The sequence below is a fragment of the Oenanthe melanoleuca genome, chromosome 1 (assembly GCF_029582105.1).
Source record: "Oenanthe melanoleuca isolate GR-GAL-2019-014 chromosome 1, OMel1.0, whole genome shotgun sequence".
Classification (NCBI taxonomy): Eukaryota; Metazoa; Chordata; class Aves; order Passeriformes; family Muscicapidae; genus Oenanthe; species Oenanthe melanoleuca.
In genome coordinates this window covers 74344887-74367924 of record NC_079333.1, presented here as the reverse complement: position 1 = coordinate 74367924, position 23038 = coordinate 74344887, and the positions used below count along the sequence as shown (strand labels likewise).

At 38.2% G+C, this 23038-nt stretch overlaps 1 protein-coding gene across 2 annotated transcripts in view; it reads left to right on the top strand.

The window, feature by feature from the left end:
- The window catches only part of TMTC4 (transmembrane O-mannosyltransferase targeting cadherins 4), a 52950-nt gene extending 30211 nt beyond the window's left edge, over nucleotides 1–22739 (top strand). For both annotated transcript variants that reach the window (XM_056497354.1, XM_056497346.1), the window contains 10 exons: nucleotides 44–246; nucleotides 3513–3684; nucleotides 3772–3903; nucleotides 11185–11264; nucleotides 11437–11544; nucleotides 11669–11810; nucleotides 12470–12584; nucleotides 13052–13164; nucleotides 19219–19288; nucleotides 19807–22739. In XM_056497354.1, coding sequence (XP_056353329.1) covers nucleotides 44–246; nucleotides 3513–3684; nucleotides 3772–3903; nucleotides 11185–11264; nucleotides 11437–11544; nucleotides 11669–11810; nucleotides 12470–12584; nucleotides 13052–13164; nucleotides 19219–19288; nucleotides 19807–19958 — 1287 coding nt within the window. In that variant the 3' untranslated portion in view covers nucleotides 19959–22739. The remainder of the gene's footprint in view (nucleotides 1–43; nucleotides 247–3512; nucleotides 3685–3771; nucleotides 3904–11184; nucleotides 11265–11436; nucleotides 11545–11668; nucleotides 11811–12469; nucleotides 12585–13051; nucleotides 13165–19218; nucleotides 19289–19806) is intronic.
- The last annotated feature ends 299 nt before the right edge of the window (nucleotides 22740–23038 follow it).

Below are 23038 nucleotides of genomic sequence, written 5' to 3'. Positions count from 1 at the left end.
AGTTTAGTATCAAATAAATGTTTGTTTTCTCTTTGACTGACAGGCTATAAACTATAATTACTACTATTCACTGAATGCATGGTTGCTGTTGTGTCCCTGGTGGCTGTGTTTTGATTGGTCAATGGGCTGCATACCCCTCATTAAATCCGTCAGCGACTGGAGGATAATTGCACTAGCAGCACTTTGGTTCTGCCTAATTGCTCTGATATGCCAAGCTCTGTGCTCAGAAGACAGCCATAAGAGAAGGTAAGAGACAGTGATGAATTTTAAATGCCTGGCCAACTTGAGTACAGTATTATTTTGTTAAATCCACTACTGATAATTTTAACAATTCAGTGGAACCAGTGTCTAGCAAATGCAGTTCAAATAAATATTTATAACTGTCATTACAGTTTTATCCCAATTTGGGTCCATCACTGCACACCAACTAGTAGGAAACAGAGTTGGAGGAGGAGGCATGCATGGCTGCTTTATTTTTATTCCTGGAATGGTATTTTGAGATCCTTAACACTGTAGGTGGTAAAAAGTAATATGTGCTCAAAACGCAGCAGGAAATTGTTTGTTGTTGCCTTTACTTCTTACAAGTCATCATTTCCTTTAATTTTCTCCTAATAGTGGAAGAGAGGAGATGTGCTTTGAAAGCACATGGCCATGGTCATACAGTTAAAAAGTAAAATGCTTGACCCATAGTATGCTCTCAGAAAACAAGTTGTACTTTACCCAGAGGAACTAAAACATTTATTGTAAACTGTTCTTTCTCACTAAGGGCTTCTGTTTAACTCTGCAAAATCTGTTCCCGTGGATTTTATGCAGATTTAATTTCTTCAGTTCCTTAAAATTTTTCAACTGCTCAATCACAGAATGGGTTGTGTTGGAAGAGACCTTAAAGGTCAGGTCCAGTCCCCCTGCCACAGGCAGGGACACCTTTCATGAGATCAGGTTTCTCAAAGCCCCATTTATCCTGTCCTTGAACACTTCCAGGAATGGGGCACTATCACTACATGTCCTTTTGAAAAGCCCATCTCCAGCTCTCTTGTTGCCCCCTTTAGGTACTGGAAGGTTGCTAGAAGGTCTCTCTGGGGCTTTCTCTTCTCCAGAATACACCACTCCAGCTGTCTCAGCCTGTCTTCATAGGAGATGTGCTCCAGCTTCTCCTCATCTTCATGGCCACCTCTGGACTCACTCCAACAGGTCCATGTCCTCTTTATCTTGGGTGCCCCAGAGCTGGATCCAGCACTCCAGCTGGGATCTCACCAGAGCAGAGCAGAGGGGCAGGATCACCTCCCTTGCCCTGCTGCTTTGATAGTCAGGAGATGGTTGGCTTTCTGCACTGCAGGTGCACATTGCTGGGTCATGTTAGCTTCTCATCACTGAACACCCCCAGGCCCTTCTCAGGGCTGCCCTCATGCCATTTTCTGTCCAGCCCATCTCTTTTCTTGGGATTGCCCTGACCCAAGTACCAGACCTTGCACTTGGATTTCATGAGGTTTGTATCAGCCCACCTATCCTATCCAGGTCCCCCTGGATGGCATCCCTTCCCTCCAGTGTGTTGACCACACTGCACAGCTGGGTGTCATGGGCAAACCTGCTGAGGTGCACTCAGTCCCACCATCCATGTCACCCACAAAGATGTTAAACAGTGCCAGTGCCAATACCAGCCCCTGAGGAGCACCACTTGTCACTGGACTCTGGACACCAGGCCATTGACTGCAACTCTCTGTGTGCAAACATCCAGCCACTTCCTTATCCTGCCACTTCTTTAGCCACCAAGAGATCCAGCTGTCAAATCCATGTCTCTAGTGTAGAGATGAGGATGTCCTGCTGGACAGTGTCAAATGCTTTGCACAACTCCAGGTAGATGATATCACTTGCTCTTCCTTTATCCAGCAATGCTGTAACTCCATAACAGAAGGCTATAAAATTTGTCAGGCACATTTTTTTTTCCTCAGTTGAAGCCAGATTGGCTTTCACCAATCACCTCCTTATTTTCCAGGTGCCTTAGCTTATTTTCCAGGAGGATCTGCTCCATGATCTTGCCAGGCAGAGAGGTGACCTACTGACCTTGTTTCCTGAGTCTGCCTTTTTTTCTATTTGAAACATGAGGGTTATGTCTCCCCTTTTCTAGTCAATGGGAACTTCAGCAGACTGTCATGACTTCTCTGCTATGATGGATAGGAGCTCATCTCTATCTCAGCAACTTCAACCATCAGTTCCCTCAGGACCTGCAAGTGCATCTTACCAGATCCCATGGAGTTGTGCACCATCAGGTTCCTTAGATGTTCTTGAACCTGACCTTTTCCTACAGCAGGCAGTTCTTCCTTCTCCCAGTCTCTGCCTTTGCCTTATGTGACTTGAGCAATGTGGTTGGAGCACTTGCTAGTGAAGTCTGAGACAAAAATTTATTGAATACCTCAGCCTTCTCCATGTCCTGGGTAGCCAGGCTTCCCATTTGCTTCCAGAGAAGGCCCACGTTTTCCACAGTCTTCCTTTTATCACCAATATAGGTAATTCTATTATTCAGAGTGCACAATCTTTTCTTATTCTTTTCTTCCTTCTCATCCCTTCAAATGTTAACAGTGCACCTGCCTGCCTTTCTGCTGTTCCCAGACTTATTTGCACAGATAAATCACTTTGGAGAGGGGGTGGAACTCTTACTGCAAGTGGTCATACTTTCTAGCAAAAATGCACTCACTAAGCCTTTATTGCTAAATAGTTTTTTGGTAAAAAGTGAAGACAAAAAGTATGGTGAAGGCCCAGGACTTGTGGGGTTGAGAAAAGACCAGGAGGATGCATCTGCCTTACAGTGTAGAGCTTAATTTTTAATAAAGTAGAATAGAAAATTACCATGCCCTTGGCCTTTGTAAGAAATACCTGACATGGACCTGAGGTTCTTATTCCCTTCTATCAGCTCTGTAAAAGTGAGGTACATAGACTCTTTTGTCTGAGCTCTGTATAGTCCATAAAGAGCTACCTGCTAAGGATGCTAACCTTGGTACCTAAAAAAGGAAGACAAACTGCTCTCAAAAAGTGTGTGTCTCTTCTGTCTGTAGAAAGAGAGTAGATTACTAACTTCCAAGTGGTTAACCACAATGGATTCTACTATTGATGTTTTTGTTAGGAGAAAAACCACTCTTTTAGTTGAATGTGCACCTAAGTTTCTTTAACAGTGACTTATGTGTTTTTCCCCCCTTACTGCCTTACTTGGTCCAAAAATAGACAGGTAGCTTTTACCATTACTTTTCCTGCTTGTGTATTTTAAATAGGAGTTATGTAATTAATATGTAATGGGGCTATTTGCTGGCCTGGGAGCATGAATATTGCTTTTCTGGAAATTATAGCAATGATTTTTAAAGTGCCTCACTGAAATTTGATCATAGTGGCTCTCAAAGGCTGTGTTTGAATGCCAATATGCACATCCTTCTACAATGCCTAAATAAAGTTTATATGTTTAGTGGAAAAGGTACTTTTGTTAAGATTTGTAGTTAATCTGAGAATCTGTTTCTTGTTTGCAGAATCCTTACACTGGGACTTGGATTTCTTATTATCCCTTTTCTTCCTGCAAGTAATCTCTTCTTCCGAGTAGGATTTGTTGTTGCAGAGAGAGTCATCTACCTCCCCAGTATTGGATACTGTATTCTCTTTACATATGGATTTAGTCTCTTGAGTAAGCAAGCCAAGAAAAAGGTACCATCAAAATAATCAGTGAAGCTGTTGATGATGAAGCTGTTGAATTGCATGGTTTGTTTCTTAACTTGGCTCTCTTTCCTTAAGAAAATCCTTGCTGTGGCAGTACTTGGAGTCTTGCTGGTGAATGTTATGCGCTGTGCACTCCGCAGCAGTCAGTGGAGATCAGAAGAACAGCTTTTTAGGAGTGCATTGTCTGTGTGCCCTCTGAATGCAAAAGTAAGTCACTCATGGACTTCTAATCTTTTTTTTTCTTTTTTTTTTTTTTTAAGTGTTTTGAAATTTGGGGTCAAGGAGGTGTTATGCATAGTTAATATATTGAGCTACAGTGTTATTCACAGTGTTGCTCGGTTCAGGAATGACATTGACATGTCAGACATCTAAATTACAGTGGTAGCATAGTCAAAATACCAGAAAGTGCAAATTACAATATTGTAATTCAGAGCTTGGAGGTGGGAGTGGGGAGGTGAGGGAAAGGGGAGAATGTACTTCAAGAAAGGCATCAAGTCAAATTGGATGTACTGCTAATAAAATCTGTTTAAGAGAATTGTGTATATAATTGCAAGTTATTGCAACAAAAATATCAAAACAAGGCTAGTAAGTTGTAGCACTGTATTTAACTGAAAAATGTCTATGCTGTATTTAGAATCCTTTCTGGGCACCTTCCAGTGGTATATAAAGCCAGCACAGCTGAGGGACAAAACAGCATATCATCAGTACAATTGTGGGATGTGGGAGTAAAATCTTGCTCCCACTTCTGCTTTTTTCAGCAGCTGAGCAGGCTAGACTCTTCAGACATGGGCACTGAGGAAAGCTGCAATTTTCCCTGCAGGCTTAGTGAGGGAACAAGTAATATGGTGGGACTGGATAGGATGTTTCACTGAGCTGAGCAGCAGTGTTCAGCATCAGACTTGACTCCAGCCTCCAACAGAGGTGACCTCCACAGCAGTCCTTTGACAGCCAAGAGTGTGATCTGTTGGAGCATACCACTGAGCCCTGATGTTGTCTGAATTTTAGTAAAGAGACTCTTTGAAGAGCCTGGGAGTATGCTGCTTGTCAATAAAAATACATTGATTGTTTTAAAAGATTGGATTCCTGTAATCTAGAGCAGTATCTAGAAAATACCAATCAAGACACAGGGTTTAAAAAGGAACCTGTGAATGCTCAACTTCACAAAGAGAATGATAAACATAGCATTTACTAGAACAGAAATACACAACTGTGAGCTGTAAAAAAAATTTATGGCCAATATTTGCAACATGGTGGCGTCTTTCAGTAGTCTGAGATTTTAATGCATAGGAAGGAGCTGTTGTATTTTATTGTGTGGCAGTGGTAGGCAACCATCTTCTTTTTAATGATGACCTCAGTGTATCTTGTCTTTGGGATGACGAGCGCATACTATAAATGGAGCAAAGCAATCTGTTTTCTTTGTGTGTAACTCCATCCATCTGCCATGGTAAGAGTGCTTTAGACAGATCCACACTCTCTGCCTGTGCTCCAAGCTGCTTGGACTGCAGCCATGCCTGGCTGGGAAGCTGGGTAGCTGTGCTCCCACAGCACTGTGCTTGAGCCGATAAGCTGTGCACAAGCTACTCAACTGATGCAGCTGGTGTAAAGCCAACGAGTGTACAGGCAAAATGAGCTTGTGTTTGTCAACACTGGGCACTGTAGACATGCCTGAGCTGTATTTCTGCTGCTGACAGCTTGTGAGACTGGAAAGCATGAAGATGTGAACAGGGAAAGGATTGTCGGCTCACATCCCAATTTTGCTGAAGGATGTAGCTTTGAAATCATAATAGTAGGGAACTTTTCTAAGCAGGAACATTAGAGAGTCCATGTATGAGAGCCTATCTCTTGTTTTCTTTATGAACTCAGCTATATTTATATAATTTTGATAATGGTAAATGTAAAAATTTGAACCAGGTTTTGTGCTGATCTTCAGTTGTCCTGAAATTCCAGGCTTCCTTTAAAAATGACTCCACAGGACCTTCTTTCAGTGACCCATTTATTTCAGTGGGAGGCTGTTGCAGACCACAGAATGGCACATAGATAATAGCTTTTTCTTGTTGTTCTTGGAACATATTAAATATGTGTAATGTGGTCATGCTTTACTTCCATTATGTAGCAGGATCTCAAAATCTCCAATCTTCACTAGCAGAAAAAGCTGTTCATGTTTTGTCATGCAGCTATTTTCAATTCCAAATTGCCCGTATGGGAAATACAGAGTAAACTTACCCTAATTTTAAATAACAAGTAGTAACAGCACTGCCTTGTCTAATTTCAAGACTCATTTCTTTAAACATAGATAAAAATGAGGAAAATGCATTAAATGAGATTGTCTGTCACAGTAGTGAGTCTGGTGCCTTGAGTGGTGACACATCTGGATCAAGAGGATGACATTTAAGATCAACTTTAATAAATATTGCCCAGTGACTTTAAAATTTATTGGAAATAATCAGGTACCATAATGAAGCCACAAATATTTTGACCTCTAAAAAAGTTCCAAATACAGATTTTTAAATGTTTTAAATATTTTAAAATTTCTTATATATATGTATGTATGTATGTATATTTTATACATATTGGTTGGGTGGATGAGTGGGTGTTTTTAAGAGAGAGAGAAACAAGTATGTTACAGATCTTGGTTAAACATGTCCAGGAGCATGTCACACATTTGAACTTGTATGGCCCTGCACTCAGGTTGGTTTCAAAGGTCATTAGACTGAAATAGTACACGTTTTTAATGCATTTGGCAGTATTTTCCTTAGCTGAACAGGAGGTGCCTGTATATTGATTCCATTTTTCCTACCACCTTTTTTCATACTGTATGGATTGGATTCTTTTCCTGGGGAGAAGCAGCTGTTTCTTTTAGTATGTGGTTCCTCACCTTGGATTAAAGAGAGACATAAATCAGAAGGACTGTATCCTAGATTTCTGTCTTTCTTTCCATGGATGATAAAAGAAGTTCTGACTACTAGAGCAGATGTGGATACATTATGTGAGATTTTGGTACTGTCCTACTGCTGTTCACTAATTCTAGACATTGCTGGATTGCTTCTCACCTTTTGAAATCATTACACATTGTTTCTTTTAATTTTAAAGATTATTCCCAAAAATGCTCATCTTGCTGCCTTTATTTTTTTGCTGTTGGAAATGTTTGCACTGTTGGAAGAACTGTTATTGTTTCTCAGCTTTTAGAAAAGCCATAGCAGTTAAGAATCCAGAGATGGTCTTTATTCCTGGATGACTTCCTCTCATTGATTATCTAAATAAATAATTGCAGTTATATTGTTGCATACATGGGAAATAGCCAGCTTTTTTTTTCCTAGATTTGAAACAACTGAATTTAAATGATTGCAAATTGTTGTTATTTTGTATGTAGTCTCTACATTCTCCTTGCTACTGGCTTTTCTTTAAAGGATAGAAATTAATAAACATAATTTTTGAAAAGCCCTTTCAGTAGCAACTTTTCTTCAATAATAAGCCAGGAAGTTAAAATACTCCCAACATAATGTTACTGTCTGCTTTGACATACCAGAGTAAGTAACTTCAAAATTTATGCTTTATGCAAATTGCAATCATTATAAAGTTTGTCAGAGACCAGCTATGCTAATACTGAAAAGGTACAATAAGTTTGTGAGATTGGTTTCTATTTTTTCTTAAAAGGTCCTGTAAAACCTCTTTGTTACAGAACAAGATTTAATGCTGCCTGAGGATCTGATCTTTGCTCCTTAAGGAAGCTGATCTAGAGGGCATTTCCTTTAGATATTGAGATTTTTTTTCTCTATGCTATGTATTAAAAGGGGATTATCTTCTGAGAAATTTAACTGAAGTGCTGTGGGCTGTGTTTACATGGACTATTTGAAGTGTTTTGCCTTAATTTTAGATGTCAAGTTTTGTGTATACATGCAGTCATGCAGAAGAACTTTTAGACAACATTAGATACACAAAAAAGATGCGAATATTAAAAAAGCTTTGTGTTATTATTATTTGGAAAACAGAGTTTTAGTAGCAGAAGAAAAAGATTGATGACAGGAGGTGGCATTGAACAGAGACATCTGCATGTTCCTGGGGAAATTCTGACATCTGTGCTTTGCTTTCATCCTTTTCAGCAAATGTTCATATTTGCTGAAAAGAGATTATAAGCAGCTAGGAAAAGAGAGTAAAATTGGGGATAATAGTAGTGCTCCAACTGGGAGGATGGACCTCCAAGAAGATATTACATTTCAATTTCTTCCTGTTCTGCTTTGAGGGAAAACAAAAGCAAAAAATCGGTCTGGCAATAATTTAATTTTTGTACAGGGAAATATTTTTTTCTCTCCTTGTTTAAATTTAACATTTAAATAAGAGTTTAAATACTATGTATATCTGGCACAGAGTAATATATAGTGCTTTGTATTTTTCAAATGGCTTCTTAGGCTGATTGAGGTATTGAACAGATAAATATACAGAGCCTATTCCTTGCCTAGGCTCTGGTGCCATGGTTATGTTAACTTAACACATGCCTGTTGAGAGACAGTAGGTTCTACCCTGGGGTATTAATACCTGATCTCTTAGATTTCAGAGAATACTGTGTTGTTATGCATCCCTGAGAAATGCTCCTTTTAGAGCTATTACTGTGAGGTAATTGCCTGTCTAAGATTGATAAAGGATCATCTGGGTATAATGTAATACGTCATTTCCAGTTAATATTTAATCATTTAATAATGAAGGGCTCTTAAATGTTTAACCAGGAAAGGAAAATCTTCCCTCCCAAGCTGGCATGCACAATACCAGTCAAAACCAGAAGAACCACACCTCTGGAGATGAAATTTTAATCAACTCACTGGCCCCTCATTATTACAGACCAGGTTCTTCCCACCCAGTGGTACAGACAGCACTTGTGTCCCTGTGTGTGCAGGAGAGCCACAGCCTTGTGCTCAGCAGTCTGCAGGTGTTCCTGCTCTGAGTGAGCTACAGGCTGACCTTGGCATCTCTCTGCTGTGCCCACTGAAGTGAGAAGCACAGCTGGATGGCAGAAGTAACCTGCACCTCTCAAGTGACTGTGTGTGCCTGGAAACCCTTTGCTGCCTCTGTTCTTAAGAGCAGGATGTTACTGCATCTTATAACCCATTGCAGAACTGATTTTGTCATTGGATATTTATGGGAGGCTGGGCACTTCTTTTGGTATCTTTGGTTTCGGGCTTTTGTCCTCTTCCCTTCTCTGTACCACCATACTAAGAGGAACTAAAGCTACAATTTCACCTCCAGGGAAATTAGAAAACTTATATACAGAAAGGAACCTTTCATTTTTGGAGGTATTTTGTAGAAACATCATTTCCTTTCACACAGGAGCTATAGCTGAGGACAAAAGAAATACACTTTTGAAAATGCTAATAGTTTATTTAAGTAGTTGTGCTATCAGTTTTAATAGACTATAATACATATTTTTAGTTCAGTTCACAAAATGTACATGTGCTCTTAATATCTCATTTGATGTTTTGACTTGAGAGAATTGATGTGTCTCAGTTTTCCTCAGACTGCACAGTTCTGTTTACATGAGAAAAATATTCTTTCTGCTGGTACTTTTGGGGGGGAAATGGATGTGAAGATACTACATAGTTAAAAAAAAAACTGTGGAAAACAGAAAAGTGAAAGGCTGTTTCCTAACACAAGATAGCTGACATGTGAAAGTGGTTGGTGTACACCAAGATTTTTCTCATCTGCTCTGTCCTGGTCTTTAGTCAAATTTCATTTTGTAAAGCTTCTTAAAGAATGAAATTGAATCAAGTTAAATATAATTTTGTTTGCTGATATTGAAGGGTAAAGCTATGTTCTTCAAGGGCTAACATCCAGTATTCAGTGAAATCTTCAAGTATTTCTTCTGTGTTGCCACAATTTATCTTTTATCTGGGTAAAATTTGAATATGTGAACTTCATATGTAACTGAAGCAATCCAATTTGGTGAGAATATTAGTGCTCTGAAAAAATTCTGGAAGAGATATATAAATAGAATTTAGTCCTGAGAAACATCTTTCAGGCTACTTCATTTTACTTTAATGACTCCTGGAAAAATGCTGCTCTATATTTTTGTCGTTTTTGACATTGTCAATGGATCTTTGGTTATTTCTTGATGTAAATGTACTGTTCTGTTGCTTTTTTGCTATGAGCCTTGTCATATTTTTATGAATGTACAGTAGAGTGCCAGGATATTTTTCTTCGCTGTGTTTTCTAGCTGTGCTAGAACTTTCTTCATGGAAGCTGTGCTTTTATGGGATGCTGAATTTGTGTGCTGTTTTGTATCTTACAGTGTGAGAAGCTGCCTCTGTGCATGCTTAATAAGCTTTATAGCATCTCTATTCTCCTTGAAAGGAGTGAAAATACTTTTTCTCCCATTTGGGAAAGTATGGAAAATGTCCTTAATTTTATTTGTTGATGGTATTTTACTGCATAGTTACAATCGTATAGCAATGAAATTCAACAATTTAATACCATAACTACTAGGCTCCAACAATCATGTGTGCTGGATCAGATACTGTGCCAACTGCAATTAGGATTTTTCAGTTAATGGACACAACAGATAAAATCTTTTTTTTAATGTAGAAGGTGAATTTGAATTACCTAAGGGCATTACAAACCTATCTTTTTGGACTTCAATCCAAAAAAATTTGGAAAAAAATTACCATGTGTTTGTTTTAGATGAAGTATATACAATTTGATTTCAAATAATAAAGTAATTTAAATAATGATTCCTGATTTGGGTGATGAGAAATCTCTTTTCAAGTGTCAGTATTCACAGTACTTTTCAACCAGGTAACATAATGTTCCGAGATTTGTTTTAAAGTGAGATTTGAGATGTCTTCCAACTCAGATTTGTCCTGAAATATATTTATTCCTATTTACTCTTGCCATAAATTAGGTTGATGCATCTTCTCCCTGTAGTCTGAAGGCTCTAAATCCTTCCTTCATTCTTTAATATTTTACAGGCAAAGTCTTCAACATGTTGGTACACATATTATTTCAGAAATGCTCTTTGATACATTTTTATCCTAAGACAATAATTGTGCCTGTCTGTTACCTTCTGTTTGGGTTTGTTGTGAATGTTGAGTTTCTCTAGTTTATCCTATAATGAGAACAAAGTTTGACACATTGCTGTAGTGTTCCTTCTGCTATGATAGATTTGATTTGAGTCAAACTTTCTCTTACCTGGCAAATAAACGAAATTAAGAGCAGGAGGTCTCCATACAAAGTGCCTTGTGAAAGGTGTGGTGACCTCATTTATAAAACTAGGAAGTGAATAATCTTTCTTAAATAGCTGGAATAGGTAAAAAAAACTCAGATTTTGTCTTACTGTGTTCATTGTATGAATTATCCAATCTTAAATATCAACCTACACCAAAAGCCAGCAGTGAATGACACAAATGCTGACTGATTCTTTTTGGAAAAAGAATTTTTAGCTACTTGGTTCCACAAAATACCTGACTGTGTGGCATCTGATAGAATATCCATCTGTCTTTTCAGGTGCACTACAATGTTGGCAAGAACCTGGCTGACAAAGGAAATCAAAGTGCTGCAATCAAATACTACAGAGAAGCTGTAAGGTATTAGAAATTTTACTGCTTTAATGATCTGTCCTAAAATTGCTTTCATGTTTAACATGAAGAAAATGCTTAGGTATTCATTTTCATGTTCTGCAGCATTGCAGAGCTAGCAATTTGCATATATTAATACATGTCCATACATAATAATAATCTCTTAAATTTTAAATTTTAGGTTGAATCCAAAATATGTGCATGCCATGAACAACCTTGGAAATATTCTGAAAGAAAGAAATGAGCTCCATGAAGCAGAGGAGTTGCTGTCCTTAGCTGTACAAATACAGTATGTTTAGACCAATGCTAAGCAATGTTTGGCACCAACTGAGCCAAAATGGCACAATAGGATCTTGTGTTTCAAAGGCTTAATTGTCCTCCTCTCTCGGTGTTTTTTCCCCCAATTTGCCCAGACCTGATTTTGCTGCTGCATGGATGAATCTAGGAATAGTGCAGAACAGTTTAAGAAGGTTTGAAGAGGCAGAGCAAAGCTACTGGACAGCAATTAAACACAGAAAAAAATATCCAGATTGTTACTACAATTTGGGGCGGTTGGTAAGTGCTTTTGAATAAATGATAGCTCTGACTGGAATCTGCATGTCTTTGTGTATAGATAGATAGATTTATATAATTCTGCTGTACTGTTAAAAGCTGATAGTTAGCCCAGTTTGCTTATATTGTATTTTAGCATGATTTAATACTTTTCCTATTGCTTTCCTGATATTCTTCCTTCCATACAACCTTTGGTAATCCTATTTTATCAAATAACAAAGTATAAACAAAAATACAGATTGTTAGATTATTTTTTCCAAAAGGTATTATTAATCATTTCTCAATATTAGACTGTTTTGCATTCATTAGTATATTGTTAGCTAGTAGAACTACACCAAAAAATTCAAATTAGATTTTTGGAAATACGTACATTAAATATTTATTAAATCTCTTGTGTAGATTTCTAAATTGTATGCTGTTTCTTCTCCACATTCTATTGGTACATGCATATTTGAAGAAAAGCCTCACTTCCAGGGAAAAGAAAAGGAAAATTAGTATATAGCATTCTTATCTTCCATACTAAAAGAGGATTCCTTTTACATTTATTTTTGGCTATAAAAATAAATCCTACTAGAAAGGAGCGAGACATTAACAACTCTTTAGTGAACATAGGAAAGTAAAGCAAGTAATAGCAAAATTACTGGATTTTTCTTTTGTTCTAGTATGCAGATTTGAATCGCCATATAGATGCATTGAATGCATGGAGGAATGCTACAGTCCTGAAACCAGAGCACAGTTTGGCTTGGAACAATATGATAATATTGCTTGATAACACAGGTGAAGGTCTATTTGAATGTTTTAATGAATAATTCAGTGTCTAGGAAAACTTAAAACTATCTTTTTTTTATCTAGAAGGATTTCTACCTCTTCTTTGGATACCCAGGCACTCTCTAATAATATAAGTGATTTTAAAGCATCACTTGAAATCAGCTGAATTTCTGATACCTAGTTGAAATGCCATCATTGTGCAAACATGTTTGTATTATAGATTAAATTCCAGAACATTTTAATCTCTGCTTTGTTGTTCTTCTGAAGGTGTTATCTGTTGAAACAAATTTAAGATATTCTGTTGCCTTAGTCTGCAGGATTTTACATTTGTGTGTGTGTGTGTGTGTGATTCCTTGCTTTCTCAAAAAAATTATGCAGTTAGCTATTTGTAAAATACATGTGCTTGCAGCATGAAAAGTACCTAATAAGACTGTGTTAAAGCATGCTTTCTCTTTTTCCACTACGTGGGCTCCCAGGCAATCTAGCTCAAGCAGAAGCAGTTGGAAGAGAAGCCCTGGAATTAATACCTAATGATCATTCCCTTATGTTTTCCTTGGCTAATGTACTGGGGAAATCACAAAAATATAAGGTAGGTAACTAGAGCTTTTTGACTCTTTGGGTTGGTTTAGTTGGGCTTTTTCCCTTAATTAAACCCCATGTATGTTTTTTGTAGAAACCATTTGAGGAGATCATTGTGGACTATGACTTAGATAAGGTTCTAGTGCCCTTTTCTGTCACCATACTGGTCTGTGATTCTGTCTTGACCTTATCCCTCTTTATTTTAGATGCCTGGGTTACAGATGTTGCTGCCCTACACTATGTCAGTGGTCAGAGGAGAGAAATAGGCTCTAAAGCACACTAGAGGGCAGTTGGGGTCTTGTGTTGCTTCACTGTGAGGGAGAGAGCCTGCATTGAATTAGAAATCTCATTTCAGGAACTCAGATGGGACAGGCTAGTCCTTGTGCTTTTGCTATGTATTCTGTGGATATATACATACATAGATAAGAATTCCAGGCTTTTTGTCTCAGACACAATCTAAAATATAATAATATGAGCTTGTTAACCATGGGTGATCTCAGAATACTACAAGAGAAAGTACATACATTGTTCAATGTACTGAACTTTCTCTTGGATGCACAGCCTGTGACTGGTACCTCAGCATTAGCTACCTTTATTTGCAAGTACTAAATGTAATTAAACTGATGAGAATTACTTATTTACCAAAGGGAATTGTACAAGCAGACAGAGAATAAATTATACACATTTAATGTAGTCAGTTGTTTAAACTGACTCTATAATCAGTGATTTATGTATGTGATAGGGACAAATTAATAATCAAATTCTTGGTGTTCCTTAGAAAAACATCATTTACTGAAACTTTTTTAGGTTTTTTTAGGCTTTTAAGGGGTTTGATGTCTTTTTTGTAATGATAATGTTAACAGCACTGCAGGAACATCCTCACTTATATACAAAGCAAGAAGATTCTATGATATGAAACTTGACAAGAGGTAATGACCTAAGTTGCACCAGGAAAGGTTTAGATTAGATATTAGGAAATCTTTTGCACAAAAGGGGCTGGAAAACATTGGACCAGATTGCCCAGGGAAATGGTGCAGTCACCATCCTTAGAAATGTTCAAAAAATGTATGGATATGGCACTTGAGGACATGGTTTATGGTGAATATGCTGGTGGTGTGGGGTTAACAGCTGGACCTCATGATCTTAAAGGTCTTTTCCAACTTTATAATAAGTCCATGATTCTCAAAATACATGCATTTGTCCAGTAGTTACTCTTTTTTTCTAGACTGGCTGGGATTTTTCCTGGACACACTAATTCTATTCTCTCCCCACCTGAGACTGTTACAAAATATATATATTAGGTTAGTTTAACAAAGTTCCAGAAGGATACAAATTAACATCCAGAACGAATAAGATATGAGATTGCGGAGGAGGTAATTGCTAGAATTATTTTGGTGAGTCAGGCCTGTGGAAGAATAGAGGATTTCATAGTCATTCATCAGGAAGAATATGTAGCATGACAGAATAAAGAACATTCATAATGAAATAAAATTGAAAAAATAAGTTGAAAACAAGCTAGAAAACTTTTCCAGGTGTAGGAGAGACAAGTCTGTCTTAGTGGATTTTAAAAATAAAAAAGAAGATAGTGATTTTGATTGCCAGCCCTGAAAGGTGGTTGTGCTGCAGGAGAACATGTTGGAGACAAAGCAGAAGTAAGAGTAGGGGAAAGTGCAGCTTTTAAGTCCACATTGTGAAAAAAACAAAAGGAACAGTAGAGCCCAGGAAAAAAAGCAGAGCACCAGTGAGTGTTTTGATAGTTCAATATGGAGTAGTATGTTTGTGCAGAGCTTAGCTAGTCACTTAAAACTGATGGGTTATAACAAGGAGAGCAAATTAAGGGAACTGGAAAGTGGGCTCACTTACAAAAGTAAGTGATATCATCACCTGTATTTGGCATTGCCTGGAAAGAGGAGATGCAGATTTGTTTGTAATGGGAGAATACTTACTGATAAAAAAAAACAAAAACAAAAAAAACATTAAAAATTCAGATTTCTTGTCCACCTCCTCACCATGTAAAAACAGGGAAGTGGATGGCTCTTCAAGGATTTTTATTGAATGGCATTGGAGGGGAGGAATGGGGGATGGAGACTGTCAAGGTGATGGAGGTAATTTCCAGAGTGCTGCCTGGCTGTGTCTGATGTGTTGTATAACCTCAGGCATTTAATTTATTAGGTTACTCGTTATGTGTCCGTATAAAAGTTGCTACTATGTTGGCTCTGTTGCTGCAAAGGAAGATTTGTTCTGGGGTTTTTTGTTATCTCCTACTTTAAAAGACATTTAGTCAAAAAGGTTTTATTACCTTGTGAGACATTTCCTTCCAATAAGCAGACATTTTCCTTCAGTTTCAAATGCACTTTGATTTTCAGCAGAAGATAGGTTTCCTACGTCACAAAAAAAAATTAAAATAGCTCTTTATTTTTTGTTTGTATCTAGTGATGAATGATTTATTGTTCCAGAGAGAAAAGGGCATAAAGGATGAGCTGTTTCTGTGGTTTTGTTTGGGTTTTTTAATTAACATCTGTTATACCAAGTTAGATTCTCCTTTAAATGCTTGTTCTTATCTCAACTGATGAAGAACCAAGCTATCTTTAGTTCTTTGAAAAAGATGTGTGCTATATTTTTGTTATATAAACATCTATGCTTTTTCTTTAAAAAGTGCAATAAATTGCAACCATTCAGCATTTTTTTGTATTTGAAATAAAGCCAGACCACAATTTTGTGGCCCTGGCAGCAGATGGAATGCAGTGTGCTTACCCCAGGCCTTTGCTATATGCAAGCTGCAACTTTCTTGACAACACTTGAAGATTTGGCAAGATGCAGCAATTTGAAATACCACTGATGCACTGGAATGTATATTTACTCCATATATCCACAGTAATATGAATATGATGCACCTTAAATAGCCTTTAATCAACCACTATGCTTCTACTAGCTGCTGAACAAAGTAGTGGTGATAAAAATATTCTCAGCATGGAGTTGAAGATGTATGGTAATGGCATCCAGCTCTTGAATATCTATTCCATTAAATTATCTGCAAGTGCATTGCACGTGTTGTCCCACTGTGCTTCAGCAGTGAAAGGATGCAAGTCTGTACATTAGGTGCTCCTCCTCTGTGTAGGTGGCAACTTTTAGGCATAAGGCTGATTTAAATGGCCAGCATATCTTTCATTTTGATTGCTGTTAACCTGCCTAGTGAGAAAAGAAAATAATTTACTAGACCAAAATAATAAAATTTGGAGTGGGAAGAAACACAACTTTGTGGGACTTGAAATCACCACATGCTTTCAAGGGCCAATCCACTGTTGATTTTTAGGATTGGAGAGCTGTATGAAAAGTGGAGGTTATCTTGTACCACTTGCCAAATTTTTGAGTCTCAGTATGTTTCTCAGGTGACTGAGAAACATGGAAATCATGGAATAATTTTGCCTGGAAATGACATCTAGAGGTCATCTAGTCCAACCCCTAAGCCAAACCAGGGCCAGTTCCAGTTGAATTCTGAATATCTCTGTGGGTAGAGACTCTATAACCTCTCTGGACAGCATCTTTCAATGCTTGACCAACTTTATGATAAAAAAAATTGATGTTTCCTTTAATTGGAATTTCCTGTACCAGCTTGCATCTCCCATCTCACAGACATGTGAGAAGAGTCTGTTTCCATCTTCTCTGTATTATCTCATCAGGTAGTTGTAGGCAGCACCTTCATCTTCTCTCCTGAAGACTGAAAAGATCCAGTTCTCTCTGTCATTCCTTGTACCATTTGGTGGCTCTCTGCAAGGCTCACTGGAGAGTGTCTGTGTCCTTTTTGTAATGGAGACCCCCAGCCTGGGCACATACTCCAGGTGTGGTCTCAGAACTGCTGATCAAAATCACATGGCCATCAGAGGTCTGTTCCAGCCTCAACCATTCTGTGATTCCTGCTAGTCTGTTTCTCTGCCCTGCCCAGGTCCCTCAAAATAGCTGTTCTCCCTTCCAGTGTATTTCTCACTCCCTCCTCTTAGGTGGTATCTGTAAAGTTTTGAAACTGCATTCAGTGCCATCATCCAAAATAAGAATGAAATCACTAAACAGTATGGGTTTCAAAAAGACCAATGCATCCAGGAACTTTAATAGTCTGAGTATGAATATGCTGGAGAAACTGCTCGTGCCATAGGAAAGCAATGCTAAAACTTGTACTATGGAGTCATATACTCTAAATTTGCAAACTCTGGTTCCCTTCTCCTATCAGAAGTATTCCTTCTCCAGAAACAAAATCAGAATCACAGAATGGTTTGGGTTGGAAGGGACCTCTGGAGATTGCCTCATCCAATCCCTTGCTAGAACTTGCTAGAGCAAGTTCACCTAGAGCAGGTTGCACAGAATCATGTCTAAACAGGTTGTGAATATCCCCAGTGAGAGAGACTCCACAACTTCTCTGGTCAATCTATTCCAGGGCTCTGTCACCTGCACAGTAAAGAAGTTCTTCCTCATGTTCAGGTGGAACTTCCTGTGCATCAGTTTCTGCTCTTTGCCTCTTGTGCTGTGGCATGGCATGAATGACAAGAGCCTGGATCCATCCTTTTGGCACCCTTCCGTCAATACTTACAGACATTGATGAAGTCCCGTCTCAGAAATCTCTTCTTGAGACTGAGCAGGCCCAGCTCCTTCTGCCTTTCCTCATAAATGCCCCAGTCCCCTCATCATCTTCATAGCCCTCCACTGGACTAGCTCTGAGAACCCTGGGGTTTGTAATTTCCTTGACCAGCGAGATGAAGGCACTTTCCACTTGAGTCTGTCCTGGCTTGGGAATGGCAGCCTCAGCTGTGCTCAGCAATGCTTTTAGCTTGGGTTTGAATTTGGACATATGGAGAGGCTCTTGAGTCACTCAGAGCTGAGTGACTCAATCTTGACATCAGAAATTTCTTTTCCCCTGAAGGGACCCTTACAGAGAGTTATTTCATGCTTGACATGACAAGATGGTGGAACCAAAAATCTGGCTGACAGGTTTTCTTTTTCAGTAGAGCCTGTGTTTTATTTTAAGCAGTGAAAGCTTAGAACAAAGGAAAGGACTTTTCTCCATGTTACTGTTCTCACATACCTCAGAGAGCAACTATGTGCATTCAGATGGAAGCCTACCACATTGAGGTAATTTTATCTTCAGGTCATTTGCATTGAAACTGAATGAACAACTTTCCCTAAAGCACAGCACAGCATAGAAATCTATGTAAAATTTCCTCTCAAGTATTTAAACTTGTATGTCAGCAAGTAAATATGCTCCATTTGGATTGGGGAGGGGTGTGACTTAAACTTCTGCAGGAAATATGCTCTGGGAAAAAAATGCCAGTATTAGCAGCTGGTTTAGAAAAATAGAATTGTTTTAATTAGAGAATAAATTTAGTGGTAAATTATTCTCTGAATATTAGGTGAGGGAACTGAGATCTTCTAAGAAGTACTCAGGTATCAAGAATCTTCAGAGGACACATTGCAAGCAGTAATACAGAAAGATAACCAGTTAGGAAAATGTGAAGTTCATGGTATTAGAGGATTTGGAATGATTTTTTTTAAGTGAAAGGTACTCAGCTGTTCAGCACTAAAGGTACTTCATGGGGAACCACATTGAAACATCTGTTTGAAAGGGATTTACTGGAATGCCCCTATTTTTAATGCCAGAACTATTGTAAAAGGAAAGATATCTATAAGCAGTTTGCTTAGATACCAAATTACATTTCCTTAATGTGATTGCATAAGTAGGGAAGACTTCAGCAGGTAATGTTTGAAAATACTATAACTGTTAAAAAAAAAAGGTACTATAGGTAAAGAGAACTTCACTAGTGCTTAATAAATTCCTGCTAAAATAACAGCAGCCTTTGAAAACATTACACTTATTGTAGCATTATTACTGTTTTCAGGGGGCTGTAGGCACCTGAGCTACAGGTATAGCATATATACAGCTCAGTATATTGTATGGTGGTATCATACAGATATGACATTCTTTTGGAGGGTTTGTAATTACAAATTACAAATTTGGCATTGTTTTATATATATGAGAATGGACTTTCCTGATGACTTGTTATTTTAAATTATTCAGGAATCTGAAGCTTTGTTCCTCAAGGCAATTAAAGCCAATCCAAATGCTGCCAGTTATCACGGTAATTTAGGTAAGAGCTTTTCTAACTCTTATCAGTTGTACTGTTTATTTGCTTCATATTCATTGTGTTTAAAAAGAAAAAGCAATCTTTTGAGCATTCTTTCTGCTGGGAAGATTTCTATTTTACTTTCTAGAAGAACTGTCAGCCAGAACAACAGGGCACTAAAGCCAGAAAAGCTGTCACACGATATGACAGATCAAGAGGGCTGCACAATCCAGCCCAGAGGTAGCTGCACTTTAGTGTCTGCAAATTGGTTCATTTATGCTACACTTGTAACCCACAATGAGCTCACCAGATAAGAGCTACCATTTATGGCTCTACTGTAATTCATTCCTTCATCATTCTCATGCCAGTTCTGCTCCCAGGCTTTGCTCCTGCATTTGGCAACAGAACAAGCAGCTACTGTGCCACCAGCCAGTGACAGACCCTCGCTGGAAACAAACACTTCAATGTTGTTCTCCAAGTGATTGGCAAGATTGTAGGTTATTCAACAATATTGCTAATGAAATTCCCCATTGATGTTCCAGCTGTGCTTTACCATCGCTGGGGAAACCTTGACTTAGCGAAGAAGCACTATGAAGTCTCTCTGAAGCTTGATCCCATGGCACCAGGAACCAAGGAAAACTACAACCTCTTAAGAAGAAAACTGGAGCAGTTGCAAAAGAAAGGCGGTGCCTGATGTTCCTTTTCAGGTTGCCCGTGCATGCTGTTTACGACTACTGTTACATGAGTACTTCTGACCATGTACAGAATTCAGTCATCATTTCTCAAAAACAACACCACCAGCACCGCACACTTGAATGTCCAGTTCTGCCCTCCTACAGATCCTAACATTTCAGCTTGAGGGATCATCTTATTTTTACTTGAACTGCTTTTAAAGTCCATTAGGACATTTTTTAGAGGTATATAAAAGCAATGCAGATGGAATTTCACAGCGTAACTTGTAATTTGATATCTTCATCTGACTTTTTAGTAGAGGGATGAATAGCAGGAGGCAGTTTTATTTCTGAAAGTGATACTTAAAAGTGCAATTTCCTGTTTAAATCCTGATCTTTTCAAGTATGAAAAATATCTGTCCACTTCAGTTTTATTACTGCCTTCCAGTGCCAGTCCTGCAGAGCCAATGGAAGAATGAATTATCTCCAGCAAATCAGCCTACTCCTATAATTGGAGTTGAGCCCTTATGCTCATTTCTGTCTCCAGCCTGTGAAGTGTCAGATTTGTACAGAAGTAAATGAAGGCAAGGATTTGACCATAAATGTCTGTCAGTCAGCTCAGGTATGCTTGAGTGTAGAAAATACTGTTCGATGAAGATAGAAATTTTAGCAAGCAGCTAATGAAAAGAAGCTGAGGCAACAGAGAAGTCAGGTAGAGTTTCTGTTCTTGCAGGCAGCCTCACCTACCACAGACAACATGGACAACAAGTCAGAATTGCTTTAGCTCCTGTGGCAGGTCAGTGGTTTAAATACAGTATAGTGTAGGAGATAATTGCTGTGTTGTCAGGCAATTCAGTGCTTTCTGGTTAAGGACACTACACCTTTCAGCTCCTATATTGCTGGCGAATAAAGAGAGAATTTCTGTGGAAAAGTAACTGTGCAGAAGACCTGACCTTGGCTGTTGATCTGTTACCTGGAAGAACTTGGCTTCACCTTTGTCTCCCATGGCTTGTGTGTTTGCTGAAGGGGCAGATAAATAAGCATAGCTGTTAATGCATAAACTGAGCACACTGATGTGGGATGACTCAGAGGTGGTTTATGTTGGTACCATGTTACCTCTCAAAAGGGGCTATGCTTTAAGACACATTTGAACTCTGGCTGTCCAGAGTTTTTTGTTGTGTACTAATATTTACATTCCTGCTTCAGGAAGTAGTCATATGTCTGTTATTTGCTGGTGGTTAGTTTTTCCAGTTTGAGGTTTTTGAGATGTTTGGGTTTGTTTGTTTGTTTGTTTAAGATTGGAAGTTTGCTATTGGATATGAAAGCTGGGGAACTTTACCTGTCTTTTCATATTCCTTTTTTTCTTGCCATCCATGTCCCCTGGGAGAAATTGATCAGTGCAGTATTTGCAGCTTTCCTAATTTGTCCATTGATTATTGTGAGACTGTTTAGCATTTTCCTCACACAACTCACCTCTGTGTGGAACCACTTAAAGCGTCAGGGAAATTCCTGCCACAGGACAGGATGCTGTGTGACCTTCTCATCTGATCACCATAGAACCATTTTACATCTATACCATGTTTTGAACCTCCCAGAGGCTACTTTTACATTATAAATTTGCTTGGAAAGGACAGTTGTTTCAAGAACTTGGTGTGTCTACAGAGCACACTGCAATACTGCAGAATTACCAAAGCATCCTCTGACAAAGCTAGCTTGGGTACTACAAGTCGTGCAGGTACTTTAATGTACTATTTTTGCCACACTAACTGTAGATGTAGCCAGCAAGGCTGTGGCAGTGTAGTGCTGTCCACAAATTTGGCTTTGAACAAACTAACATAGCTACATTCTGATTTTAGTCAAGATGCCAGAGCCATGTATGTGTGCTCCTCTCCTACAAATATAGCCTGTTTCTCAGCAGGACTGATTAGTTCACATACGGTACAAAGCTGTGGCAAACTCCATTTCTTCCTGGTTTCTGGACAAAATTTTCAGAAATTTCTTTCTGAATATGATTCAGACATGCTCTTTGATAAGTACATGGTAGGCAGAACACTGCACTGCAAGTATGGCTAATCATCTTCCAGTGATCAGCATAGCTTAGTACCAACTTTTGTATCTGAAAGGTGCTGAAATATATACACACTTCAGTACAAACAGCAGATTCTTAAAGCTTTCTATACATAGCCTACTATTCATCAGATAGAGAGAACACGTAGCTTCTTCAGTCATGAGGAATTAAAGAGTTGGGATCTGGCTGGATGAGCTAATTTATAGCAGAAGATAAATATGATTACTATAATCAGGTCTTTTCTGTATATTTGGAATATGACATCCTGAGTTTAAATTATTATTCTCATCATGAAGTCCACACGTGTAGTTTTCCTGTTGCTTTCCATATCAGCTTTAAAGACATCCACTAGATCAATATTTTGTATGAGGGATTAATTCCTTCTAGGTCATTATAAACCAAAGTTGTAGAAATTCCTCTGTGGAAGTCCTTCTATTCAAGAGTCTTAAGACAGAAGAGACAAACAAATTGGATGTTTTGTTAGTATTTGAAAATGATGTTTACTTTTCAGTACAGACAACATCATTCTTCTTGATTATCTTTCTGACTACCTGCATATATTTTTGTGAGGGTTTATTTGTTTTATATAATATTTACTGCTATAGAAATTCAATGTGATTACTTGTACGATGATAATATGAAGCATACCCATATGTCTGAGTATGTTGAGGCAGAATTGTGTTCAGAAGAAGCCACAAAGATGATTGCTTTTGTAATAAAAACTTCCTTAAGACTTTTAAGAGTACTAAATATTTTTTTACTTTATTTTAAGAAATAGTTTGAAAGTGCAAACAGTGCAGTGATTTTTATGAAAATGGTTATAATGTTATTTTTATTGGTTTTTCATACCTCATAACTAACTCCTGGAACAGTGCAGAACACAACTTCAAAGAGAAAAAGGTGAAGAAAAAATGGGCTTGCACATAACTGTAGTACAAATATTGTCTATCTTTCCAGCATGCTGGATTTTTTTCCCATTGCTAATTCCAGAAGATTAAAGTTTCCTTATCAGTTGGCCTGTTTGATTCTCTAGGG